Below are 18,199 nucleotides of genomic sequence, written 5' to 3'. Positions count from 1 at the left end.
CTGAACACGGGCACAGGCACTAGCAGTCAAAACGGTCACGGTTTCACTATGAATGGTTTCCATTTTGCCATTCCAACACACTATTACCCATGAACATGGCTCTAAATAAGGGTGATGTCTGATATGTAACACTGAGCAAAAATTCAGAAGGAAGAGCTCTAAATCGGAGATTAAGATTCTCATGGCACCAGACAGACTTCACATACAACCCATATGTCACACACTGGAGGGTGTGCAAAGAAAATGTGGCACCACTGAAACACCAACCACACCTACTTATTAGAAATATGAACAAGAGAAGATCACTGTACCTCTTTGTAGTGATTTTTCTGCCATTAACCACTTTAGTAGAAGTTGATATAGATTTGTAGTTGCCCATCCCACTGCCACCAAATGCCGTGGAAGAGAATGAAGTGAGGCCCCCATGACCTAGTGAACCAAAGGAAGTGAATCCTGCAGGAAAACAGGAAAGAAAGATTAGAGGCTCGTATGTCCACTGTTGATTTAATGCCCACATTTCCATCAGAGCCACAGGGCAGGAGGGACCCTCCCCCCTCACAAAGGGCCCTGCTGAAGGGGAGCGACTCGGTACCGTGCATCGCACGGGAACGGGGCGAGTTTCCCGCCACAGGGGGGCCAAACCCAACTTGCTTCTGACTCGCTCCTTGTAACTGTGACCACAGGGAATAAAAATCTTAATTACTAAAAAAGCTGAAATAATTTTAGAAAGAATACCACAAAGAATTATCTGGAAAAACACGGGTCTGCAGTTCACGGACTAATTCTCAATTACATGGTGATCGACTACGGACACTGACTTCCACAGCCACACCAAAGCAAGCCAACTTCGAGGCTGAGACTGCTTGCTTGTTGAAAGAACTTACCTACCCATCCCACTCCAAAAGGCCCACATCACAGCACACGTCGCACACTCCCTAACAACTCTTCCTGAGGCTCCTTAAAGGTAAGGACTGTGTCCCACACACGTGTCTTAAATGAAGTCCTGTTGTGATATTTTTAACCAGCTCTATTTTACTCTCTCTTTCACTTGAGCAGGGTACATGGCATCTAGCGAAAGGATCTGCTGGACGGAAGTACACCAACACCTGCCCTGTGTAATCAAGTCCTGTTGGCATCTGAGGAGAAGAGCCCTCGCAGGTGCATTGTGCGGGGTGGCCTGTACAAGGAGCACAGCCAGTTCTCACCACAGAGCATTTAAACAAAACTGAGCACCAGAAACACAGCAGCTCCTCTGTTAAAGAGGAACTGGGTGAGCTTCAAAGAAAGCTAAGATTACAATTCTTCAGGTGAAACACAGGGTTGCATCAGGCCGTGTGCATGTGACTGCAGCTGGTGCAACAGCTAAGCTCCGTGCGACAGGGCGAACACAAGTGACCACGCCTCACCTGGGGACTCAGCTTGGCTCTGGTCACACAGAGACCTCATTAAAGCCCTACCGGGGGGAGGAGGAAGAGTGGGGGGAGAGAAAAAAGGGCCTCCCTGGTGGCGCAGTGGTTGAGAGTCCGCCTGCCGATGCAGGGGATACGGGTTCGTGCCCCGGTTTGGGAGGATCCCATATGCCGCGGAGCGGCTGGGCCCGTGGGCCATGGCCGCTGGGCCTGCGCATCCGGAGCCTGTGCTCCGCAACGGGAGAGACCACAACAGTGAGAGGCCCGCGTACCGCAAAAAAAAAAAAAAAAAAAAAAAAAAAAAAAAAAAAAAAAAGCCCTACCTCCTGACCCCATCAACCTGGACTCTCCGAAGATACTGGAATTTTTTTTAACTGCTGAGGTTAGATAAAAAAGGATTTAGTGAGATTGTCTAAGTGGGTTATTCCACAGTTCTTTATCTCAAAACACCTTACTCCTTTTAACCAGAAATTTCATTAAATGCTGGCCACCTTTAACAGTTAAGATCAGAAGTAGGTTTTCAAGTATAACATTCTTGGGAAGATTAGGGAAAAAACGTAGGTTACTAAGCACAGCTTTGTACACATAAAAAATACTGGCAAATCTATTAAGCTGTTCTACCAAAAGGCATACACATACTGCAAAGTGCCCTAACTAAAAGAGCACTGCACTGATGTCTGATCAGACATTTAGTACCTGTATCAAAAGAAGAAAATCCCCCTCCGAAAGAGGGAAATCCACCGAAAGTGGAGAAAAACGACCCCGTGCCTCGGTTCCGGCTTCCGCGGGGGCCCCTTCGATTCCCAAAGAAGTCCTCAAACGGGTCTTCTAAAAACAAACAAAAGTGCTTTGTGAAATCTTGATTCAATTTTGCTTTTTCACAGGAGAGCTTCAATAAGCGTTAATGCCTTATGATACACTGTTCCATTAGGAGCAAAAAACTTACCAAGAAATTACAACAATGTAGCGTACCTACAGAGCAGCCAAAAGTCCATCTAACCAACAGTTTTCCTTACTTGTTTAATGCAACTAAAGCTAGAATACATCGGGGATTTACAACAAACAAACAAAAAAAACACAACACTATATATATAAATATAAAACTCAAGGTCATTAATCTGCACTACAGACTTGGACAGAGAGCTGTTTTAACACAGCCTTTTACTGAAAGTTCTGGTAGACACTGTCCCAGCTGACGCCATTTAAAAGGTTAGGATGATTTCACACCTAAGTAGTCGTACTGCATGGAGTCTGGGTTGCCTTCTCCAAAGTCATTGAGGAATAAAAACAAAAATGGATTTTTCTAACGTATTTACTTATAATGCAAGAGAACGCTGTAGCAAAGTGAGGCAAAATTTAACAGCTGGTGATTCTGAGCCAAGTGCTAAGGAATCCCTTTTACTTTTCTGTAAACCTGACATCTCAAAAAAATTTGAGAAAGGATTAGCTGAAGTCAAATCTGAATAAATGTTAATTGGCAGACAGTACATTATACTTTAATAGAAAATTATTAACGTGAATAGGCATCCTATTACTACTGGAGATACCAAAATGTTCCTGAAAATAAAAATAAGATTAGCCTTGACAGTTTAGGGGCTTTTTTTGGTTGTTATTATCAATCAGTGAGCACCTACTGAAAACATGAATTATACAAACTTAAAAAAATTCACTGAGGTTCTATGAAATTAATCAGCACTATACTTTTTTTTCGAGGAAATGGGAATTCTTTAAGAAATAAAAACAAGGACTCCTGATGGATGAGTAAGCTAGAAATGCATGTCGGGGAAAGAGAAAAGCAACCCATGACACACAAACTACAGAATCAGCACGGCATATTTTTAAGACAAGGCAAGAGTGACCAAAGCAGGAAATTAATGCATCTGAGTAGTGAAATGAAAGAAATAAAAGTAAACAGAAAAGTTAACACACAGTGAGCACGAAACCAAGTAGAGACTGAGATTCATGGCGCACTCATGTTTACAGACAAATGTGACCTGAGCAGCGTGCCACACCCCCAGGGTAACTGGCAGTGACCTGAAAAGATGTGCGAGAGCGCTGTTGCTCACAGACCCTGAGGAATGACCAAGGGCCAGGCACGGCCAAGGCTGCTTAAGGGATACTCAGAACGGGGGCGAGGAAAGGGGTGGCGAAACAACACGGCCGCACGCTCCTAGAGCCCGCGCTCTGCACCAAGAGCAGCCCCCGCCCGCCGCAGCTTCAGAAAGCCTGTGCTCAGCAATGAAGACCCAACGCGGCCAAAAATAAATAAAATTTTTTAAAAAAGCAAAAATAAAACCCAACCTACAAGGCCTCTCTTAAATAAGAGAGCTATGCAAAGTACACGAAAACAGACCTGAAAAAGCAAACATTTAGAAAACCTGGTCACTGGTGGCCTGTTGAGAGACCAGAAAGAAGGAATGCTACAGGGAGAAGGAGTGAACATGTGCACAGAGACCAGGTCCACCGCCCCAAAGGGGACCCGAACCCCGCGCAGCACTGGGCAAGGGCTGCTGCTGTGAACAAGAAAGCCCCAGGGCCTGCTGGTCTTGCGTTTAATTCCCACGTTCCACGGTAAACGCCACCGTTTTCAAACACAACTTTAAGAAATTCATTTACCAGCTGCCTTGTCAACAGGGCTTACAGTCCCATTATTACCATATTTAGAAGTGTAAGTAGAAAATGAACCATAAACTTTATCTAGAGCTGCAGACATTTTGTAAATTTCTTCAGAGACTTCATCCTGTTCAAATAAAATACAAGCATTCTATTTACTAAGTCACCTTTTACCTTATTATCATGGCCTACACACCTTCAGTGACACATTCTCTATAGATCCGATCTACAAGATGGCAGATAATTAACATTCTTATGTTACAACCACCCATGTTAAGCACACGTAATGTAACAAGTACAGTTTAAACTCACAGCACAGTAATTTTCTCTTTCAAGCAGTAGCCGTTAAGAAGAATCTACAGGACCAGCTTTAGATATTCACTATCCATATATGGATTCCTAAACGACGTGTTGTTCTGCATGCTCTAAAATTTTATTTTACACTGAATCATGCTGTTTGTGTCCTTCTGCAATGTTCCTCTTATTACTGCTGTAACAGTTATGTTACAATTTAAGGTTTATACAGTAACTAAATCTTTAAAGGTTGTTCACAAGGCTTTTGAGACCAACTTAAACCAGTGTCCATGTGATACCACCACTAAACAAACGGTTTTAATTTGTTTACATGAAGCTAAATTAAGCCTTTCATAATTATAAAATCACCTTCTTCAGAAGCTACTTCAAAAGATGGTTGAGTAGTATGTTGTAAGAATAAGGCCAGCTAGCTTTTCAATGACATTTTCTTGTACTCTTGTATTCTTTTCTTTTTTAAATCTTTTATCTTGCATTTTTCTATTATACAGCCTAAATATGACTTTCTACAATTCAAGTAGTCACCGTATTTTAACGTGTAATTTCAGATATTACAGTTAACGCAAAAAATGAGAAGTCTCATTTGTCACAGTCATGGTGACACCAACAAACACATTAAAAAAAAAACTCATGATTAGAATGATGTGTTGTTAACAGGCGCCGCCACTGTGAGATCAGGCAAACCCTTATTGAGAGCTTCCCATCGCTGGCTGCTGCTGGTTTGGGGAGTATGGATCATGAGCTTCTACGATCCTCAGCCCCCAAGCTAAATACAATTTTTAAAAGACCCTTCAAATCCAGCAATTCATTTCTACTTCAGGGAAATCAACTCATCAAACATGGAAATAACTTACTATACTAAAGGAGTCCAAAGCATTTATAGTGAAAACTGAAACTTACCTAATTTTCCAAAAGAGTAAATGAATGGAGAGCATGTTAAATGCAAGTATTTGAATGGTCATCAAGTCTACGTTTTAGAAAAAGGCAGAAGAGAACACACACACATATATATATATATATACACATCCCAACATAATATCTGAAAAATGTTGACAGTGGACTTTCAATTGGTGGTAAGACAAAGGTTGATTGCCCTCCCTCCTTTTATCTCATTTACGGTTTCCAGTTTCTTACGTTGAGTCTGTGTTATATTATTATTTTTGAGGTTAGAAGGGGCAAATACTGCATTTACTTCAGAAATAAGTTTTAATAAGACATGTCAACATAACCAAATATTCTACCAAGTACTTTTTTACTTTCACTCCCCCAGGGATACAGAACCACACCGAGGTGCCTGCTGGGCAAAGGGAATATGGACCAGGTGGAAGAAGGAGGTAGTTACAAACAGCAGCTACGACCACAGGCCCTGTTACAGAAACAAGGGTTGGAACTCCCGGGTGTATTTCCTCCTTATTTTGTTACGAATACTTTGTGCATACATGTTATTCATAAATACTAAGCACAGCTTTGTCTTCTTGCCTCTTTTACCCCCTTATCACATCACATCACATCACATCAAGTGCAGGCTTTGTATCACAGTGTTTCAGCTATGGGACAACAAGGATAAAGGGAAGTTCAAGGACCTCACCTCCTATTTGGGAGAAAGGTTAGCGCATTCTCAATTACATGCAGGACAGCCATTGCGTGAGGCACGATTATGATCTTGCTATTGTCTCTATTTGGAGATCAGCATGGTTTAAGGAGATAACGAGTGTGGGTGCCGAGTTGGGACAGCACACAGCTTCTGTGTGTCAACTTGAAGGGGCCACAGCACCCAGCTATTGGGGGCGTCTCCGAGGGTGTTCTCGGGTGAGATGACGGTTCACATCAGTAGGCTGAGTAGAGCAGACTGGCCTCCCCAATGTGGGCGGGCCCCATCCCATCGGCTAAAGGGCTGAATAGACCAAAAAGCCAACCCTCCCCCTCCCCCCCACCCCCCACCCCCCCCCCCGCCAAACACAAGAGAATTCTCCTGCCTGATGGCTTCTGAACCAGAACACGGATGGCACTTCTAGCCTGATGGAGTCATACTGGGACATCAGCTCTGCAAATTTTGAAAGTGTCCATCTTCATGATCAAATGAGCCAATTCCTTATACTAAATTTCTTCAGAGAGAGAGATACAGAGATACACACCCTGTTGGATCTGTCTCTCTGGACAACCTAAATACATTTCTAAAAGACCTTCTGAATTCTGTATCCTTGGTCATTTTAGAAGGGTCTTTAGCCAGGTCTTTATCCCGTAACAATGCTGTGCTGTGAGATACAAACACTACAGGAAACATGCACATGCCTATCCTATGATTTAACTCTTTCTTTTCAGTGTCTTAGGCATCCTGGATCAAACACACCTCTACAACCCGGTAAGATCCTGCTCTTCTCTCAGAAGTACTAAACGCAATCCGTGAAGGTGATATTTGCAAAACACTAAACCGATCAACACCCTAAGTAACGGATGTCAAACTTACGACAAAAAGTACACTGCACTGAATGCTGTGAAAAAGTTAAGCGCAAAACGGGACAAATGTTTACACGCATACATACACAGAGGAAGACTTAAGGAAAAAACTAAGTGCAAAGACGTTTAGAGACATACATTTTCCTAAATTTTACCAAAATTCAGTATCTGACAGAACAGTAACCACACCACAATGGTTGGCTGAAACCAACTCAAGCCAAATACTGAAGTCCACACCAAACGCCGACAGCAGCACAGCCAAGTGCCATGATTATGAGCACTCTTCCCTCTGTCCTGAAGGACACATTTCAGGGAACACAAAACCCAAGCAAGGGAGAGGCCTGCACTGGTGACTTAGGGCAGCAGCCGGTCCCTTCCTTATGGCCGCACACCATCAAGCTCCCAGGCACACACAAAAAACTGCACAAAAAAGGATAACACCATAAACTCGAAAAAGCATCCTGGGCATTTCAAACAAAGGAAAATCACACTGGACTACAGTTTCAAAGCTCAACTGCAGCAACCCTTAGGAAAGGGGAAACACTTGAAATTCAAAGGCCGAGGGAGCAGACAGATTTCAACGTGACCATCTCCCAGCTGATCCCAACACCACAGACAGAAACCAAAACGCTCCTTTCACGACAACTCCAAGTTTTAAAATGTTTTTTTCTCACATATTCAGAAGTAGAAAACAACATATTTGAAAAGAATCTGAAACAGAAACGGGAACAAATCAGAAACACAGCCATAGCGTAATACAAGATCGGAACCCTGGGGAGGATGGGTTTGGGACACTTCGCGGCTGAACCAGCATCTGGGTGGTCCCTGGCACTAAACAGTACGCAGATAGTAAATATATGCCAAATGAACATCATACTTTCAACTTTGCATACAACTATTTTGTTACGAAATGCCATTTCTAGTTACATCACAGGCCTCGTGGAGGAGCACTGTATTTTCTAATGATTACAAAAAGCTGTCCAAGCCAAGGATCCCAAGTACACACACTGGACCCAAACCGTCCTATTTCAGACGCCAGCAGAGGTCTGGGGCTCCCTGAGCCTCTCTGACCCTCACAGAAGGAGTCTGTGAGGGTCAGTGTGTGGCCCGTCTCGCCCCGTCTCGCCGGGGTCCCTTCTCTCTCTCGGCGCCACGCGTCCCCTCACAAACCACTAGGGAGCCACCGGCCCAGCACTGTGCCCTCGCCCTGCACCTGAGGCCGGGGGAGCACAACTCCAGGAGGAAGAGCAGGTGAGCAAGCCCTACGCGGACTCGGGGAGCTCTGCCCTGGGTGGCACCGGGAGCTCCGTTAAACCCTCAAAATCAACTCGTGGCAGGTGCAGGCTTCCCCGGGGGAGATGATCTGAACCTCAGGGCTGCCGCTCTTGTGGCCCAGAACACCACCGCGCACGACCTTTTCAGGAAACCCTTTCCCCTCCCGCTGGGGCGGGGCTGGGGTCTGGGTCAGAGGAACACGAGGCCCGCGGGCACGGCACCCGCCCTCGCCCAACTGTCTTCGAACGCCTGCTGCCCGTTCCAACGGAAGACTTCCCTACCACGGACAGAGCCACCCTCCTGTCCTCTTGTCCTCCTGGCCACAGCACCCCTCCCCCAGCGTGGGGGACCAGGGGCTCAACAGGGGCTTCGTAGTCATTTTAAGTCTCGTGAAAAGTGTTTTTCTTTTAACTCCTTTAGCAGGAAACTCCACACGCTGTCTGGTGTGGACCTGAAGCCTTACTCCTTGCCGCCTTTCCAATTCCACGCGTGCAGGTCTGTGCAGGCGGAGCCTGGGCGCACGGGGACGGGGGCACGCTGGCCGCCGGGTCTCAGGCCCGCCGGGGGGGTCACCACCCGGCCCTTCTTCTCCCAAGGGCCCCTCCCACCGCCACGGCTGCGCTCTCCCACATCCGGCTCTTCTAGGCGCGCCTGACTTCAAAGGCTTCCCCTCTCAAAAGGTGCTGCTCCTAAATCGCAGGACAAGTCTTCACACATTATAGGGTCAACTGGGCCCCCATCGATGCGGCCTTCCTAACCCCCAGGCCAGTGACCGTGACCTCATGTGGGAAGTAGGGCCTCTGCAGACGATCCAGTTACAAGGAGCTCTCTCGGTGGCCCTGATCCCATGTCACTAGTGTCCCTATAAAAAGAGACATTTGGACACGCAGAGGGAACATGATGTGAAGACACAAAGGACCATCTGAGGCCACCAGAAGCTGGAAGAGGCCTGGGGAGAGACCCAGCCAGGCCGCACCCTGTCTCAGGCTCTCCAATCTCGGGGTCTGCTGTTCCCGCCGCTTGGACACTAGCACAGGCGCTGCCTCGGCTGTGACGTGGCTTCCCCGCGGAGGGTGGCCTGCAGGGCGTCCCAGGCCCCTGTGCGGCTCCACTCACCTCCACAACGGCCGCGGGGAACTGCCCAAGGACCGCCAGGCACTAGCAGCAGGAAGTCTTTATTCCAGACACACTGTGGGCAGGGAGTCAGCCCCCTGCTCACCACACAGCCCAGCGGAGCAGGAGCGGGGCCTCGGGCCCGCGTCCTCAAACCCCTCGGGCCCCCGGGGGCCCGTCCTCACTGGAGGTGACCCCCAGGCCCTTGCTGGGGAGCCCGCCCCCGCCACACCCCGCCGGGCTCGGCCTCACTAAAGGGCTCCAGCTCCTCGCCGGCCGCCTCCTCGACCCTGGAGGAGGACAAAACGACTGGCTCACGACCCCCCACGCCTGGCCGCGCCCCTCCCTCCGCAGCCCCCGCCTGCCTGCGCTGCACCCACGCCCCCTCCTCTCCCTTCCTCGGCCGGGTGCCCATGCAGGACCCGAGCCCACATGGATGGGACACGAGCGAAGTGAACGCACTCTCGCTCTCCGGAAGAGGCTTTCAGTTTCAGAGCTTGGTTCTGGCTACCCAGCCAGAGGGTACAAGTCAGGAGGAATGTCTCCCGGACAGCATTTCCTGCCAGGCCTGTAACGGTCAAAGCTTTTCTATCTTAGAACATCATTCTACCGAGTAACGGCACCCTTCAATAATAAACAAATGAAGGGATCATCCTAATTCACATTAGTATAATCCCTACTCATTAATTTTTTCCAATTAACATGCTCCTAAGGCTAGTTTTGTGCATGCTCTACATTCGGGAAAGTCAGCCTTGAAAGGTCGGCCTGCATCCTCCACTGCAGAGCCAGTCTTCAGTGTCTGAGAAATGGCTTCCCCTCCCTCTCGGGGAAGGCGTCTGTCGAGGAGGCTTGCGTCTACCTGCAGGCCCACGTCCTCTTCCCACCACAAACACTCCTTGCAGAGTGGCAGTCTGTGCAGCACCCCTCAGGCCTCAATCCTTCCCACCAGCTCTGGTTCTTCAAGTCTCCTCCCCTTTCATCTGGGGAGTCTGAAGTCAGAGGGTTTTATACTCTGATAAACGCAAAGCGAAGCTCAGAAGGTCTTTTAACAGGTTTTGAGCTACTCTTTTTGTTTTTTTGGGAAAACGGGAGTGGAAAAAGTTGGTTGTGTGAAAAATTAAGATGAAAAAATAACACACTACTATAAATGGACGTTATAACCAGGTTGATGTGGATACTGAGAAACATCAACTAAATCACTGCCAAAGCAGAAAACCCCCAATCCTACGTTCACTCAGATCTGCACTGAACATACCGCCATCGGGCCGCACTGTTACTTCATACATGCAGTAGCCGTGGCGCAGATTCTCTTCCTATGTGTAAACCCTGAGAGCCTGAAAATGGAAGTCACCTAGAACACCTACAAGAATGGACTGGACAAGTTATCACTGCCACACTAAATCATGAGAAACATATGGGAAATGCCTAGTGCTAAAACGTGAGCAACGCAGCATCTCAAACAGAGGGCCTGAGAGTCTAGATCTACAGGAAGACTAGGTCTCTCCTAAACTGGACTCTGAATCCAACGGAAGAAATTTCCACCGCACGTCCTGCAATCTGTAACTCTTCTAAGTGAATTACACATGCACATAAAGATTTCTTTATATACACAAATCTCAATTTAGAAGATGTGAAAATCAGCACACATAATGGGTAAAAACCACATGTTACTTAACTCATCCACATCTGATTATCATCTCTATCTCTTCTTTACTCTAGAAAGAGCAGCTCAAGGAAAATCATTTTTAATGAGAAAGCCTGGCCTGTCGGATTTCTTTCCCAAGGAAAACAAAACCTGGCTACTGTTCAAGCACTAAGGGACTCTTCCCTTGAGAAGCCCTGTAAGTGACGAAGAAGCTTGTATGAGCCGCCAGCCACAGTCCTGGCAAGGGCAGCCTGCCCTGCCTTCTCTGCCACCCCCCTCACAGCTCGACGGGGCAGAGACCGGGCCAGTTTCACCCAGCACTGCCCTGGCTCCCCCAAAAGAGCACATCTGGAGCTCGCTAAAGGTTGTGATGAGACACAAGGTTAATTTTAAGACAGGAAAGATCACTGAAACTGTTTGTGTTTTTCTTACAGTAAGATATCTTACCAACATAAGGGACAATTAATAAAGGACATAATTACGTTTCATGTCATATTTACAGGGAGCCTTCCCAGTGCATATTTCTGCTTATGGTAATTAATGCAAAAAATAAAGTCTTCAAAACAGATGACACAGTCTCCTCCCCCATCCCATGGGAACACTCTCCTGCTTAGCTTTTGTTGTTACATTTGTCCGTGAAAACGCTAATACACACTAGTATACATACACACCTTTCCTCCATAAGCTACTTTCTTAAAAAGCCATACAACAGTAAAAAATAAGGAAACGCAGAAACTAACACACCGTTGTAAAGCAATTATACTCCAATAAAGATGTTAAAATAAATAAATAAGGACAGTCTCTCTGAATCCCCATCTGAAATAAACTGAAGGACTGCGCCACGTAAAAGGCCCAACACCTACCAGACACGGCTGCACCTTCCTCCTCTTCGTGCCTGCCACGGGCAGGATCCACTGGTCCCCGTGTCAGCTGCAGACAGAACTGCTGTTCTTGTCTCCCTCCTGAGGGGCTGCAGGTGGCGTTCAGTCTTCTCAACCAGGCTCCAGGCAATGAAGGGAGCAAACACAGGGTATGTCTCCCCCTCCAGGAGCCAAAGACAACAGTGGCCTCGGCAGCACACGCTGAATGAACCCTGACCTCTCGAGTCGCCCAGCACACCAGACGTTCCCGACACCAGACCCTAACATGAGTTCCCGACACTCTGCCTCTAGTCGGGCACCGGGACCAAGAGGTGCAGCGGATGGGAAAAAGTCTCCTACAATGAAACAGCAGCCAGAGCAGGACGGTCTCCTTTGGCAAAGCTATTCTCTCAAAGATGAACATCTGTGATGCCTTGCTCTAGAGGTGTCCTTTCTTTCCAAAAACTGCAAACTCAATAGTCCTAACACCACAATCAGAAAAACAAAAACAAGTTTATAGATCAAATGTCTTCTGAACAATATCTGCCTCGATGCTTAGTGTTTTTAACCAGACTATTACACAGCAAATTCACATAGAATTCATTGTCCGACCAGGAACAGCATTTCAGAGCCCCCAGCGTCCACATCCTTCCCGCTGCAGAGGTAGTTCATCAGAGCCAAACACAGCCAAGGAAATGAGTACATTAAAGCCTTTATTATGTAAACACACAAGGTGTAAAATTCAGAAAAGTGCTCTGAAGGGAGAAGGAAAAGGGGGTTAGTTAAACTCCTGCACTGCTCAGACAGCAACTTTAAGGACAAGCTACAACTGTGATTAAACAGAACGGGTATGTCTGTCTTCGTGAGTCACGGACACATTACGTAACCAACGACCCAGATGATGAACTTACCGAAGAAGTCGAATGAAAATGGGTCCCTTCCACCAAAAAATTCCCTGAAGACATCGTCTGGATTTCGGAATGTGAAGCCAAACTCAAACGGACCGTCGAAATGACTTCCACCTACAGAAGCAAGCACAGCTCTGTTACGGATTCCTGCTCGCAGCTGACACACAATCACTTGTCTACAGAACATTATATTTCAATATAAATCATGATCTAAAAAAGGAAAATGTTTCATAAACCTGAGGCTCTCTCAAGCCCTACCGAGATCAAAACCACCTGAGCCAAGAGCTGGGAAATGTGCTGGGACGTCAGCGTTCCTGAGCTGCATGCACACAGCACCCGAGGACTGTCTCACCATCTCTAAATGTGTCATCAGCACACAATATTACACTATTTTTATTCTTTGTTGTGAAACTTCATGTGAGCCAAGCACATAAACATTCACTCATACGTGTGTACGGTCAGTTTGGAGCGTGAATGTCCAAATGCCCACTGTGGAGCCAGCAGGACAGCAGATCACTGCAGGAACTTATCATCAAAAATACACATGTCTAGGCCTCACCACCAGAGGCAATTACTTTGGTGGTTATTTAGTTTTTTGAAAGAATCTGTTTTTTTAAACCCTGAGGGTATTTTGACACATTAGGTACTGCTCTCAGGGTACAAACTCATGACGTGAGGTTTTACAATATTTCCTATCTACAAAATGTACACCAATATACACTTCCTAGTGTAACAAGAGATTTTTAATAGGCTTTTTCCGTGTTATCAATTTCTCCTCCCTTCCGCCATCCAGCCCACCCTCCAGACTGCATCTGTATTTACTGAAACGTGAGTGTCCAAGAGAAATAACACACTGAACCCCCATAAGACCCTTTGCCATCAGACCACCTCCTCTTGTCACTACAAGGCCAAGAGAAAGACCAACGTGTACACACATACCTCCACCACCACCGTTTAATCCTTCTTTGCCGTATTTGTCATAGATGTCCCGTTTTTTAGCTATAAAATTTAAAAAGACAAGTCAGTAAAGACCAAGTTGTTCTTTTCCCTCAAAATTCAATAAAGTGTTTCCAAAGTTGTAAACCCAAAGACCCGCTGTGGTTCTCAATTTCCACGATCAGTTTTAAAGAGCTAGGCCTCCCTTACTGTAGATGAAAAGGCAAAAAAGGGAACATCTAAGTGCTTCTCTCCCTTAAAAACAACTCGAAACGTTTTTAAGTACTGTAAAGTTTAAAACATTTATTTCACTCTACTGCTCACTGCGCCCGTGCACACTACCATCAAAACCCCACTAGGAAGTTGCAAAACGATTCCAACCCTAGACATTACCTTCTTACTACAAAGTCCAACTAGGGGATAAGACATGTGGCACAAAGAGAAAGAGAGCAGGGTCCTGGTGAGGGCAGTAAGGAGACGAACTAAACAACAGCCAGAGCAAGGGCCAACCCAAAGCCTACAGCTGAATCACCCTGGTTTAAGGCAAGAGCCCACCCAAGCCTTGAGGATGGTCTACTATCCCTGGTCATCTTATCAGTTACGTTCTAGAATAAAAACAACTACGACGCAGCCCTGCTCAGATATACAGGTTCTTTTGATACACAATGTATGTTCCCCTAAAATCTCATGTTCTACAAAATCGTGTGGTAAAATAACCGGGGTTTATGGGGGAAACAAGTGTAGAAGCAAATCATTTACAGCCAGTTTTTGGTAATCAGAGACTTGTAAGAACAGTAACTGTATCTGTGAAGGTAACTCCTGGGATTGAAGGCTGAGTAAGAGAACGTGAAAAATACACTCCCCCTCACCAAACAAACAAAAACAAAAAAACAGCATTTTTATGGGAGTTTAAAGGTTCTCTTTCTACCAAAAATCAAGCTTGATTTTAGTCCTCCATTTTTCTAATGTTCCTGGTCCGTGAAATCCACAAATCTGGGAGTGCTGGATCAGCACACAAACACCAGGACAATGACAATGATAACAAAGACAAAAGTTACTTGTGAAATAAGACGACTAGGCCTTCCTTCAAAATAAAGGGGGAGGGGTTGTTAGGACATAAGCAAGATGGTCCCATGTTAACACGGGTGTCAACACAGGATGAGATGGTCAGCTGTCAACACGGGTGATGGTCACATGGAGCTGGTTCTAAAATCAGAACTCTCTTTTAACAGTGAACCTGGCCACATGTAGCACACTTGGAGCCAAGGGGCCACTCCCTGTGGTCGGTGAGTCCGCCTCTCAGCTTTTACATGTCTCCACCTGGACTCCTACCAGGCCCTCCAGTACCGCTTCCTGGCAAGGTGGTGTCAGGAGTTCTCCAGTTTTCTCACAAGGTTCCACGGTCTTCTCCCTACCACACGGCCCACACACAACACTTCTCTTACCAAGAAGCCGGGGAATCTATCTGGCTGACAGCTACCTTCCGCATGACCCCTGAAACTAAGCCAGCAGATCTGACTTTCAGTTCCATTCAATACCTAAGCTCTAGACCTGGGGAGGGAAACCTACAAGCTGCGAAGTCTGAACCTCAGCTGTACGCGCCTGTACGCGCGATGCCTGATTTCCTGACACTCGGGAGATCCTTTCAAGCAGAAGCCAGCACATTCACACAGGGTGTTCAGTAGGGCAACGGGGATGAGAGATCACGACACCAACTACACAGGTGGCCTCCACTGCACCCACAGTGACCCAGATGCCCGCGACCTGACCTGTCCCGTCAGTCCCCAGACCGGGGGTTAGGACTGCTTTAAAAGAGCCACCCTAGGAGAAGTCTAGAGGCCAGGGTGCCTCACAGCACTCACGGCTGACCTACCAAGTGGCTGCCAGGAACAGGAATGTCAAATGTGCACAAGAAAGACCTCCTTCTCACTGTCCCACACCTCACTCAGCCACCCCTCCCTCTGCAGGCCCTGGGGAGGGCAGAGCCCCATGCTGGGCTACTCACCATCTGATAACACCTCATATGCCTCAGCTACTTGTTTGAATTTTCTCTCCGCTTCTTCTTTATTCTCAGGATTTTTATCTGGATGCCACTTCAATGCCAGTTTCCTATATCTTAAAAGGAGTAAAAGGGTACTGATCAATCCAATGTCCAGAAAGCCAGTGGGCTTTGAAACATAATTAAGCAAAAAAGTGAGAGCTGCAAACTAGTGAGATTAACCTTAGTCTCTATTGTAGCATCTCCCTTTCTGCCAGAATGAAAAGAAAGGTTCTAAAATCGACAGCATAATACAAACCCACCTCTAGAGATAAAAAAACGTTTTTAAAATGTGTGAGGACCAAAGTATGGGCAGCATGCACTCACGGTGCTAAGGCTGAGAAAATGGAGCGCGTGCAGACAAAGGCCTTGCTCCCTGAGGAAGGAGCCAATGTGACTGTCCGTATCCCTATGTCCCCATCACCTGACCAGCCCATTACTTTCACATCAGTGGGCGAAGGTGGGCCACTGGCCACAGCACAGTGGAATATTCCAGCATCTTTCACAACTTGAGATTTGAATTCAAGATTCACTTAAAGATTCCATGACCAAGGTCGGTCTGCTCCATGATTCCAATTAACATTAACAAGTATATGCTTTCCAAATAACAAAACAAATCCTCTTTTCTAATTAGCTCCACATAAGCGGTGCACATTTGCGGGGGGCACGAGACGGGGAGAGGGCGTGCTCCTTCAAAATCTAAGACTGGACTACGAACCGAACAGTCCTTCTAACACTTGGCAAGCTATTAATGTAAGGCTGCTGTGATTCAATTTAATTTAAGCATTTTAATCAAAAAACTCAGCTTAACTTATTAAAATCGGATTAAAGCTGGAATCTAATGATAAAACAGTACTTCATTATTAAATCACTGTGGACTTAACCATGCAGTAGCAGACCAAAACCCCTCAAGTGCTGCAAACCCTCCATTTAAAAAAAGACAAACCCTACAAAAGGATAAAGAGAGAAAAAACAACCGGTTTGCACTAGCATGCTTGTGTGAAAGTGAAGAAATGTATGAACATCCGGAATAAGGTTCAATTATCTACACCTTGTGAAGACTGCTCGAGTTCTTTAGCTTCAAGGTATCACACAGTGAGGTAAGGAGTACCATGCGTTCGCCTCTCCACCCCACTGCTTTAGCCACCCGGAGACACCGTGCTCTAATTGTGTCTGGCACAACACAGCCATGATTTTCCGTCAGTTAACACACGTACTGTGCACATATTACACTTGTGTAAGAACAGTACAATTACCTCCAACTGTACCACACTGCTCTTGCTTGTAACCGTGCGCGAGTGTGAGAAACCCCACAGCCCACTGGGGACACGGCTCTAAGGTACGTCCTTGGCTGCCTGGTCCCTACTGTTTCTTGGCCAAGGTCTGACACAGGGATATTCTGCAAGCAGCTTCAGGTATGCCCAACAGCAGTCAACCTGCTGAACTAGTTGGGCGTTTTTAAAAGAACGACCTGGTTCAAAAATCCTTCATTTCCATCTGCACACCTACTGAGTCTAGTAGTATGGACTTCACTAAGCCTTAAAAAGCTGGTTCCTGCAACACAAACCTGAACCTGATTCCCTATTATTCCAGGCTTATACATTAGTCTGGAGCTAGGCTAAAAATCTATCAACCTTCTGCTGTACATTAACACTGAATTAAATCGATCCCCGTTTACCTTGAGAGCTGCCCGTGACCTGAGACCTGCCTCGGATGCCTCCCGTGGGCCAGGCCCTGGTCACAAAGGTTCAGCAAGGACAGACAGTAGTGCTGGGCTCACGCGTGAACGTGGACCAAGACAGGGTCACGCAACGGGGATCTTTAAGCAACTATACCAAGGATGTCATGGCGACAACCCTACGGGCGCCAAGGCAGCTCCACTTCCAAGTCCAGCGTCAAAGTTCTTTGGGCTGATTTCACATCCTCAGTAAGTTTTTGATCTAATTCCAGCAGAAATGGAATCCACTGTCCCAAGACAAAGTGACAAGAGGAAACCAAGTGCCCTCTTCTCCCTGAATGGCAGGTGGTAAGGTGGGCCTAGGTCTGAGGCAAAAGCTAACTTGTTAAATGCTGTCTAAATTTCACACTAGACTGCAGCAGTCAGAGACTCACACCACCTGAAGTGCCGTTTCTAGGGGCGATATAAAGTCACACTGCAAATGACCAGCATACAAGTGCACAGACTTAACTCATTCAGAAATACGATTACTTACGCCTTTTTAATATCCTCGGCTGAGGCATGTCTCTGCACGCCTAGAACTTCATAGTAATCCACCATGTTTCAACTGGCTGTTGGAAACGAGTCCTGCAATCAGAAATCCATGGTCAGTGACAAGACTGCCAAGGCTGGTCTCATCTTGGGGGTAGGGGTGGACAGAGCAGGGGTGAGGGCTGTCGCCTTGCCTGGGCACTAACCACCAGCCTGTTGGGCCGGGGCCTTGTCTGGGAGCTGATTCCAAGGTTCATACCCTAAGACCCTTCCCAACGTAGGAAAAAACGCTCTGAGATGAGCTAAGAATAGTCTCAACTAAATAAAACCGACAGGTGACTCTGCACCAGCCTTGGGGCCCGCCGGTCACCAGCTGCCAGGCCCCTGTTGAGCAGCCCAGTGCATCGGTCCCCTCCTCACGCCC

At 46.7% G+C, this 18,199-nt stretch overlaps 1 protein-coding gene across 1 annotated transcript in view; it reads right to left on the bottom strand.

Moving 5' to 3' along the window:
• DNAJB6 (DnaJ heat shock protein family (Hsp40) member B6) overlaps positions 1-17,872 on the bottom strand; it is a 38,225-nt gene extending 20,353 nt beyond the window's left edge. Inside the window, exons 1-6 of the mRNA XM_079711106.1 lie at positions 17,780-17,872; positions 15,534-15,643; positions 13,532-13,591; positions 12,596-12,706; positions 2,106-2,237; positions 312-453 (exon numbers count right to left, since the gene is read on the bottom strand). Coding sequence (XP_079567232.1) covers positions 312-453; positions 2,106-2,237; positions 12,596-12,706; positions 13,532-13,591; positions 15,534-15,643; positions 17,780-17,844 — 620 coding nt within the window. The 5' untranslated portion in view covers positions 17,845-17,872. The remainder of the gene's footprint in view (positions 1-311; positions 454-2,105; positions 2,238-12,595; positions 12,707-13,531; positions 13,592-15,533; positions 15,644-17,779) is intronic.
• Between the last annotated feature and the right edge of the window lie 327 nt (positions 17,873-18,199).

This window comes from Hyperoodon ampullatus (assembly GCF_949752795.1).
Source record: "Hyperoodon ampullatus genome assembly, chromosome: 9".
In the NCBI taxonomy this organism is placed as follows: Eukaryota; Metazoa; Chordata; class Mammalia; order Artiodactyla; family Ziphiidae; genus Hyperoodon; species Hyperoodon ampullatus.
Note: the sequence above shows the minus strand (reverse complement) of the source record. Positions and strands in the feature narration are given on the sequence as shown.